A 10,093-nucleotide genomic window follows, 5' to 3' on the forward strand; every position below is an offset into this window, starting at 1 on the left:
GTAATATATAATTAAAATTAATAATATAAAATAAGAATAATTATAATAGAAACAAATGAAATAATATAAATAAATCAATTAAATTAAACTAAAAAATAATATTTAAAAAGTGTCATCGAATAGTGAATTAGTTCAATATAAAATATTTTTACAGCATGAGGGACGCTTACCAAATCATTTATTTTTAAAGTATACGGCTAAACGATAAGTATGACGATGATGTACTTGGCGCACTATCTTTAATCTCACGAAATAACTCGTTTTTATTTATTTTTATTAAACATATTTAAAAAAATGGAAAAGGATGAGAAAAACATGTGATTTAAATTGTATTAATTGTTCGGTGTATTTCGAAGCCCCAAATAGAAGAACAAGATGATATGCTCGGAGAAGGAGAAGAGCAAATAAAAACCCCAACTCTTCTTTTTTGTCTTCACTCACTTCACTGTAATCTCATCACTAAAACATGGCAACGACGCAATCACCACCTCCTCCTCCCGTTGCCACCGTCACCGCCACCGATGTAAACCAAGGTTTTGAATTCTTTCTCCTTTTTACTCATTTCCCATCTCTTATTATCGATCGTCATAGAATCGCAATTTCATCGCTAGTCAAATCGTAGCATATTCCGATTCTACTTTTCACTTTGAATAATTCTTTTTGCTTTTTGTTCCTCTCTGTTATGTAATATATTTTCACGATTCGTATCGTCCTTGTTAGTTCTCGCTCGATTAACTATAATTTCTCACATTTATTGCTTTCTTCTTATTCAATCTTTGGAGCTTAATTTTTCTGTTGAATGTTGACTGCTAATTTTTTATTAGAAATTCTTTTACATGATTAGTGATTACCCCAGTGTTGCACTGCACTTATTTTTTGTTACGCTAATGTTTAATTAGCAACACTCCTCAAATATTTAGGTGAAGCTACACCATGACAATCTCATTTTGTTTCTCGGTTTCTCCGTTTCTTCGAGTTTCATTTAGACTGTGTTTTGGGATGATTAAACAATTTGGAAATTTGAGTTTCCAAACAGCAGTTCAATTTTTAGATAATATTAATCTCCACAATTTATGGTAACAATTTCCAAAAATATCATAGGAAAAACATCCTCCTTTCTTGGAGTCCATATATAGCTTTATTCGGGAAGGATCACACAACTTGGTAATCCAGTAATATGTTTTCGGTAAATGTAGAATATTGTGATTGTCATATTTATGTGACTTGTAAGCTGTTTTTCTTAATTTTTCCACAACTTGCATAATTTTCATGCTATTATGTCAAATTTGGCAGTTCGGGCCGTTATCTCGGTACGGAACAGCAAAACCAAGAAAATTGTGTCAGGCTATGCTGTTCTGTCACATATGGGTGACTCGGCTGGAGTGACCGCGATAATGGGATTGGATTCTGAACAACACCGCTTTGACGTAGCCGCTCCGGTCGTCTTACCCATTTGGAAATATGTTTTGCAAGACTTTTGTGGTTTTTATTTATAAATATGAATACTTCATGAATTTTGATTAATTTATTTTAGTTTTTAATAATTATGTGTTAATTAGTATTAACTATATTAGTGTCCGCGTCACTAAAATATCGTCCGTTCTACTTCCTGCTCCCGTTCTGTTCCTTTTTGATGATGGCTGCACCGCGCCGCTATCTTAGATTGATAACTGTTGGAATTTCAACCTTAATTGTAGTTCACCCCTAGTCGCCTTAATTGCGGCATTTGGCTTGCCTTCATTGCAGCCTCCAACACCTTCATTGTGTTGGGTTTGAAGGGGTGGATTTAGTCCCATATTGTTTAGAGATATGGCATATGCTGTGTTTATAAGTGGGGGCAATCCTCACCCTAAAAACTGGTTTTGTAGGGATGAGTTAGGTCCAACCCAAATTCTAAAATGGTATAAGAGTCTAACCTAAATCCATTGTTAGGCTTCCCGCATTGTCCACGCTTCGAACTCATTGAGTACAAAATCATAGAAAAAAAAACTACAAATTTATTTACACAATTTGGAACCCTTGGGTTTTTTCTTCAGCCGGCAAAGACTACTCTCACTATTAACAAAGGCTTCCAAATTCCAACTTCACCGTTCGTTGCCACAACCACCACTGTCGCCACCACCGGTATTCCACACTTTCTCTTCCATTCCGGATTACACCTGATTTACTATCATGACGCTCCCTGTTTCTGAAACAAAACGGGGTAAGCATGGGAGAAAGAAATCTCATGTATGGGAACACTTCGATAAGGAAACTGGTAAACCAGGATGTGCCAGGGCTATATATGTAAAAGATGCAAAAAGATCGTTTGCCTATATGAAAGATTATAGACAATCTGGCACCAGCCATCTCAAAAGACACATTGCTCTGGGAACATGTCAGAGAAATCTGCAAGCCAATCGCTCTAATACTGGTGCTAATCTACATCTACATAAGAAACAAGCTAGAGCGATACCTTACTGTAATTCTATCTCATTTGATCAGGTGCATTGCAACGATAAGATTTCCAAAATGATTATTTTACATGATTATCAACTTCATATTGTAGAACACCAAGGTTTCATTGATTTTGCGCGAGCACTTCAACTGCGGTTCAATCCACTGAGCTTAAATACTATCCAAGGGGATTGTGTTGCCATTTATTGCAGAGAGAAGCAAAACCTTTTGAATCTTGTCGATGGGATTCCTGGGCGAATCAACCTCACCTTGGACTTGTGGACTTCAAATCAGACATCGGGTTATGTTTTTCTTTGTGGCCACTTCATCGATGGTGATTGGAACTTACATCATCCCATTCTTAATGTTTTTGCTGTTCCGTTTCCTGATTTGAATGGTTCCTTTAATCAAACAATAGTGACCTGCCTAAGAGGTTGGCATTTAAAGGGTCGCTTGTTTTCTATTTGATAAACTATTTTCTAATGAGACTTTGATGGAAAGTATGAGGGATCTCCTCTCTCTTAAGAACCCTGTGATCCTCAATGGTCAATTATTAAGACAGTTGTTATGCTCGCGTGCTTAGTTGCCTTGCATTAGATTCTCTTTGGGCAATGCAAGAAACTATTGCTAAAGTTCGCAAGAGCGTGCAGTATGTGAAATCTTCAAAATCTCTTGAAGAGAGGTTTTTGAAGCTTAAGCAACAACTTCAAGTTCCTTGTAAGATGAATCTTTTAATTGATGACAAAAATAAATGGGACTCAGTCTACCATATGCTTGTTGCTGCATGTGAATTAAAGGAAGTTTATTCCTGTTTTGATGTATTTGATCATCCCGACGACACAATGTCCTTACAATGAATGATTGGAAGCAGGTTGGAAATCTCTGTGCATGTTTGAAGCTTTTGTATGATGCTGCTAAAACTCTAACCATCCAATCATACCCAACCGCAAACTTATTTTTCCCCGAAGTGTCCAAACTTAAGGTGCAGTTGATTGAGGCGAGCCAAGAACCTTTCTGTTGTAGTTTGATTTTGTCTCTGCAAGAGAAATTTGATGTGTATTGGAGAGAAAGCTGCTTCATCTTAGCAATTGCTGCAGCCATGGATCCGCGTTATAAACTAAAACTAGTGTAATCTACTTTTGCTAAAATATTTGGTGGGAATGCTGAGCCATGGATACGAACTGTTGAGGATAGTCTTCAGAAACTGTTCCTCGAATATAGTATCATACAAGTGCTTCCGTTTACCGAAACAAATTTTGACATTGGGAATAGAATATGATGAAAACTGATGTATTCCAAGAAGTATCACTTGATGCATTTCAAGATGCATCTATTGATGATGCATCTATTTTTCCTGTTGAAGATGGGCTTTCTGATATTGAATTCTATATATCCGACTTCACTACTAACCAGCCATTTAAATCAGAATTGACCGAGTATCTTGAAGAGCCTCTAGAGCGTGGTGTGCAAGAATTTAACATCTAAGCTGGTGGAGAATTAATGGATCCAAGTACCCGACATTGTCCAGAATGGCATCTGATATTTTATCTATGCCAGTATCCACTCTCTGCAGATTCTATTTTCGACACAGAAATTAGAAAAATGGATAGCTACAGGAGTTCACTAGACTGTCCGACTCTTGAGGCCCTTATTTGTACTAAGGATTGGTTCCATTGTGAATCAAAATCCTTTGATGTTTCACAATTAGATCCACCAGTTTTCTAATTTTTTGGCTATAGTTTTTAGGCATTGAAATTTTGATTCAGGTCAACTAATTTTTGTGATCAACTCAAATTTTTTAATTGTTTATAACATATTGGTGATACTATTTTAATATTTTTTTATGAAACCCTTTTATGTACACAAAAAAAAACTCAGAATTTGGGTTGGATCTGACTCATCCCTACAAAACCGGCTTGTAAGGCAAGGATTGCCCCCACTTATAAACACAACACATGCCATATCTCTAAACAATGTGAGATTAAATCCACCCCTTCAAACCCAACACAATGAAGGTATTGGAGGCTGCAATGAAGGCAAGCCAAATGCCGCATTTAAGGCGACTAGGGACAGACCGCAATTATGGCAGAAATTCCAACAATAACACGGGTCTTGATATTTTTTAACAGTTGATGATATTGATCTTCATTGAATACTATAAAACCGATTGCATAGTTTCCTTGATTTTTGCTTTCCTTCTTTTGACCTCTCTTCAGTTGGAAATGTTCACGTCCTCTTTCATTGACAGTGGATAACTTCAATGGGCCTTCTTTAAATTGATCTGCCATAATCCCATTTATTTAAGGTTTTCATATTATTGATTCATGCTATTCTATATTCCAATTTTATTTTGTTCAAATATTCTCTATCATTTTGAGTTATCTAGAGAATAATTCATTGGAATATATCTGTAAAAGATGGGCTCTACTCATGACAACACTGAAAATCAGCGAATTTAGGTTAATTGTTATAATTATGCTTATCATTTTGGATTGTGGCTGATTAATGGTAATGATATTTACACATACTTTAATGCCAAACCTCAACAGCTTTATCTTTAGTTTTTATACTTAAATGATATCATGACAAGACTAATACCTTTTACTGGGGTTGAACTGCTGGTAATGACTAAGTTAACCATCGAACATGCAATGATAAATCATATTTCTCAATAGATTTCTTAATTTTCTTATACCAAAGATTATGTTGCTGTTATCATTTTACTGTAGTGTTCTTTAGTTTTTCCTTGATTGATAGGATTTGCTAGCAGAATATTACAGATAAGTTGCAGTTATTTTGTTTTGGGTATGATAAAATTGATTTGCTGATTCTCTTTGAGATTTAGGTACTGAATCTATCCAACCAACAAACATGGATCAGCAAACTGCTGTAGATGAGTCTGTTAAACCCAGTTCAACTACATCAGTCTTTGTGAACTCAGAACCATTGCGGGAAGAACAAGTTCAGAATGCTGTGAAATTTCTGTCACACCCAAAAGTTAAAGGTTCGCCCGTCATGTACCGGCGGTCATTTTTGGAGAAGAAGGGCCTTACAAAAGAGGAGATTGATGAAGCCTTTCGGCGTGTGCCTGTAAGCCAGGCCTTTTTTTGTTTGTAAAATAGTTATCTTTCAGACACTTTCCTGTATGTTCATCTCTTTTATCCTTATCTTAATTAAATATCACAGGATGCGGCTCCGACTGTGCAGACAGATGGTGGAAATCAAGGTGAAACATTAAATAATGCACTTTTCCTTTGGGTTGAGTCAAATTGCTTGGGATATTTCCATTGGATTAGTTTCAATGAAACTGGATGGATTATTGTTTCAGTTACATTTTAAACATGGTTGTTATAATATGCTAACAGATGGGCGATTGAAATCATCATCAAATATTCAGCAACAGGCCCAACAGCAAACTTTGCAGCCTGTTTTACCTGCTTCTGCTGGTGTTAATACTTCATCAGGAACCTTAGCACGAACCAAATATCACTGGTCCCATGCCCTTATTTTAGTTGGAGTTCTGACTGCTTCAGGTGCTGGAACAGTTTTGATAATTAAGGTATTACCACCAACTGTTATGTATGAATTATGATGCCATCTAAATCAGTATCTTAACGGTTGAGTGCTATTCTCAGTTTTTTATTGAAATTTTATTCACTTATTGTAATTAATATTTTGATACATGTACAATTTTTGTCACATTTTTATATTCTTCTGAACTTCAAGAATGCTTCATGTTTTAGAATTCCCTTCTTCCTCGGTTAAAATCTTGGATACGCAAGGTTGTCTTAGACAAAGATGATGAACTATCAAGGGAAACCAACAACAAACCAACTCTGGCTGAAGAAGTTGCTCAAGCTGCAAAATCAGCAGCAGCTGCAGCTGCAGATGTGGCAAAAGCAAGCCAAGATATGCTGGCTTCAAAGGGTGAAGGTGGGTTTAACGGAACTTTAATTTGCATGATATAAAATGTCTTTTTGTTTTGACACCTCTACTCTTACGGGCCTTAATTTATTCTGATTTATTATACTTTGCAGAAAGGAAATACTTTGTGGAAGTTGTGAGTCTTTTAGATAAGCAAATACAAGAAATGAAGTTAATGACAAATGCAATAAGAAGATTGGAAGGTAATTGGGTGTTGCCATTTAATATATTGGCCTGACATAAGAGGCCACTATTGCTTTGAATATTCTGTTGTGATGTTCATTTATGACTTGCCAATAGAGTTTGTCTCTTTGTTAGGAAAACATGTGGTTGTGTAATTGGGGAACAGGTTATTTATAACCCCTTAAGAGTGCAACGAGGTGGATCATTGGTGACCAGGAGCTTTGACAAGTTTTATCTGTGTTTTTAAAATTGTAAATGGACTTCTGGCTTCATGACTATATCAGGAAACTCGTTTATTCCCTTCAATTTGATTTCATACAGCTGTTTAGGCTTCCTGATAAATTTTGGTGGCATAATATCAGAAATTATTGTATACTTATGCTGGAGAATTTTACCAGTTACTTAGATTTTTGAAGTTCTTGTTGATATCTGTTTCTGCCAAATTATGGGATAAAATGTCCCTTCTTATGATATTTCTGTCTCAGGGCAAGAAGATCTCCGAGTCAGTCAAACAAGTTCGAAGGTCAGATATAAATAGAACTCAAAGGGACATTCTCATCATCTTTTATGATTTTTTTTTGCACACCTTTCCTGATCCTGTTTTGAGTTGTCTTATGTTTTATCTTTTGACGGCCATATTTTATTTTAAATACATGCAGCGACTGGTTGCGAATGGCAAGGCGGACTATGACTTGCGTCCAGGTTGTAATATTTATTAATTAGATCTTAACTAAATTAGTCTTATTCTCTGAATTATGTTACTTATAATTAGAATGTTGTATGCAGGGAGATCATTATCCCCACCCGCATCTGTTGAACCATCAGGTCCTCCTCATCCAAAATCATATATGGAGGTAGTAGTTTATATTGCTTGTTTAGTTTTTTTCCCACCTCCTTGCCTTGCCTCTTACTTCTGGCTCATATCTAGATGCTTGCCATTTCAGCAATGTCTTCATATCTTGTAGGTCACTTCTATTAAAATCAAAATATTACATTTAGGCATTAATTACATTGGGACATGACATGGATTATAACTTTCTGTTATGACTATTGTATTTCTTAGTTTTTCTTCTGAAATACCAAAGTCAGGGTGGGCATACTTGATATTTCTAACTAGTAACTACATATTTAAGTCTATTGTGCTGTATTAGAGTGTGTGTTGGCACTGGTTATCCCAATCTTGAGTCTTTGTTTCATAATTGATGCCCAATTTACTTTATTTGCTTCACCTGTTAGCTGATTCAAGTATTTAAGAGTATTTGCATCCGATGACATTCTCCATTTTGTCTATTTTCTTTATTGGATTTCACCCTTAGAGGTGAACAAGATGTCTCGGGTTCGAGCCCGCACCCCTACACCTGATGTTCATTTTGTTATTTTAATTAAGAAATAGGTTCATTGATTTGATGCTTAATGAGAATCTTCCCATCAATTCATGGCATTGGATCTTTTTTATCTGATTTTTTTTTTTGTTTTCTAGGATATTTCATTTTTCTCCGAGCTGTACATTACCTTTTCTGTCTCTAATTTAGTTTCTTAAAACAATTAACAAAATCCTTTTCTAGGACGTCATATTTATGAACATGATTAAGATTAGCTGTTCTTGTTTTATTTTTGCAGATAATGGCCATGGTCCAAAGAGGGGAGAAGCCTTCTAACATCAGAGTAATCCTTTTAATCTCGATAAACTTAATTGCATTTAAAACGATAAACATCATTTGTGCACCATTAAAATAAAATTATAAGAAAATTATTTGAAACGGATAATTAAAGTTTTATATGCGAGGAAAGGTGTCAGTGAAGTTAAAGATTATGGTTTGCAAATAAAATTGTGCTTCTCTATTTAGTATGCCAATTTTATGTGACCTTATTACCTGTATAAAACATTGGGTTTTAATGCAGGAGATCAATGATTTACCCCCCAACCCAAGTCAACAGCCGTCAGATCCTCGCATATTGCCTAGATCTAAGGTTTATTACAAAGTGCTTTACCTTTCTTAAGTAGTTTAGGTTTATGAAGTTTTTACTTAACTATATTAAATACATCTTTTTTTAAACTTTATTTTGGTTCATTTTTAAGGATTTTCTGTCAATATGACCATCATTGTGAAAATATAATTATGCAAGTTAAATTCTGGCTTCTAAACAAGTATTGGCAGTTTGGCACACACATCTATTGAAACATTAAATTTGTGCGTAAGTTTTCTTTTCTTAATGCCTTAGTGGTATTATTTCACATGAATCTGATTGTGTGTTTCAACTTCTCCTGGGCAGCCTTGGGAGATTGGTCAGGTTCAAAACACCTCTAGCAAAGTGTTTCAGCCTCAAGCAAATGGTGAGGAATTGTATACCAAAGTCCAAGATACTACTCAATCAAATGGGGATGACCCATCCCCCTGGTGGCAGAAGAAAAACGTCAGAATCCGGGAGATTGATGAAAATGTGTCTAATGGAGCACCTATTGGCACCACGCCCAGTCAGCAGCCTCTACAACGTGTGTGGGTTCCTCCTCAACCTCCACCAATAGCTATGGCAGAGGCCGCAGAAGCAATCAGACGCCCAAAACAAGCTGTTCAAAAAGAACCGGTGTCAGATAATCAGTCAGTAGCTCAATCTTCAGATACCTCTAACTCTAATGGGGTGCATGAGATCCCAAAACCATTGGAAACTGATGGTGCTGTAGAGGGAAGCAATGTCAGCTCTGGTGATATACAAGTTGTACAAGAAGACCATGAAACCAAATACGAAGAGCAATGAAGGTGAGTCCATATCATAAAAAACATCAAGTTAGAAAATAAAGCTTGAAGTGGTCCTAGATTCTGGAAAAACTTGATACAATCTTTGTTTCATAAACTGACATCATTACAAGATGCAAATGCAGGTGTCTTTTTCATGAAATATGGTACTAAAGTTTGCACTATTATAGGGGTTTTATGATACATGTTACATTTTTACACTTATTAGTATAAGCAGCTGCAAAATACCCGTATGGAATGCAATTAGATTATCATGTATTCTTACATTAAACGTAGTATATTTAAAAAACCTGAATAACTAATAGAAATCAGGTACTAAGTTCGGGAGTTACTGTGAAATGCCAACTTAGAACAAAACGGTCAATATCTACCATCAAGGGTTAGCTACAAAGCAGGACACTTCACTAGAATACACGAAGTATAAAAATGAATTGAAAGCTCCTAAACTAGAAAACACTAAGGGAAACGAAACAGAGCCAAGCAGCCTATTCCATTTTGTTTCATGATTGTCTCGCTTACTTTAGAAGCAAAGAAACACCTAATGTTATTTCATTTATTACTAAGCCTTATTAAATTATAAAATACAAATAAATATAGATATTTTAAATATAATTTTACCTTTTATTTACAATTTAATAAAGTATTTCGTTTTTTTAGAATCAACATTTATCTTCGTTAGTAATTTATATTGTCATATTCAAAAACATTATTTTTGTATGATCACAATTATAAATAGAAATCATTGAGACAAACAAAAATATAACTAATTAATTATTTTAAAAATAATGAAGTTT

General features: G+C 35.2%; 1 protein-coding gene across 4 annotated transcripts; it reads left to right on the plus strand.

The window, feature by feature from the left end:
* The first annotated feature begins 240 nt into the window (after window positions 1-240).
* On the plus strand, window positions 241-9,463 carry LOC127073917 (peroxisomal membrane protein PEX14). Of its 4 annotated transcripts, none has more exons than XM_051015164.1 (12): window positions 241-533; window positions 5,282-5,526; window positions 5,623-5,662; window positions 5,802-5,995; window positions 6,180-6,369; window positions 6,474-6,563; window positions 7,029-7,066; window positions 7,203-7,245; window positions 7,330-7,400; window positions 8,164-8,208; window positions 8,446-8,514; window positions 8,818-9,463. In XM_051015164.1, exons 1-12 carry the CDS (start codon window positions 467-469, stop codon window positions 9,298-9,300), a joined length of 1,575 nt encoding a protein of 524 aa, XP_050871121.1. In that variant the 5' UTR covers window positions 241-466; the 3' UTR covers window positions 9,301-9,463. The 4 variants fall into 4 exon arrangements, with proteins under 4 accessions (XP_050871121.1, XP_050871122.1, XP_050871123.1 ...); XM_051015165.1 differs by having other exon boundaries at window positions 7,330-7,397; XM_051015166.1 differs by lacking the exon at window positions 8,446-8,514.
* Window positions 9,464-10,093: the final 630 nt, after the last annotated feature.

Source organism: Lathyrus oleraceus, chromosome 4, assembly GCF_024323335.1.
Source record: "Lathyrus oleraceus cultivar Zhongwan6 chromosome 4, CAAS_Psat_ZW6_1.0, whole genome shotgun sequence".
Classification (NCBI taxonomy): Eukaryota; Viridiplantae; Streptophyta; class Magnoliopsida; order Fabales; family Fabaceae; genus Lathyrus; species Lathyrus oleraceus.

Bases quoted from the DNA above. Each gene is read 5' to 3' on its own strand.
- LOC127073917 (XM_051015164.1), top strand. From the start codon at position 467: ATGGCAACGACGCAATCACCACCTCCTCCTCCCGTTGCCACCGTCACC. The intron at 6,564-7,028 runs GTAATTGGGTGT...TTTCTGTCTCAG, and splicing joins TGCAATAAGAAGATTGGAAG to GGCAAGAAGATCTCCGAGTC. The intron at 7,401-8,163 runs GTAGTTTATATT...TTATTTTTGCAG, and splicing joins CAAAATCATATATGGAGGTA to ATAATGGCCATGGTCCAAAG.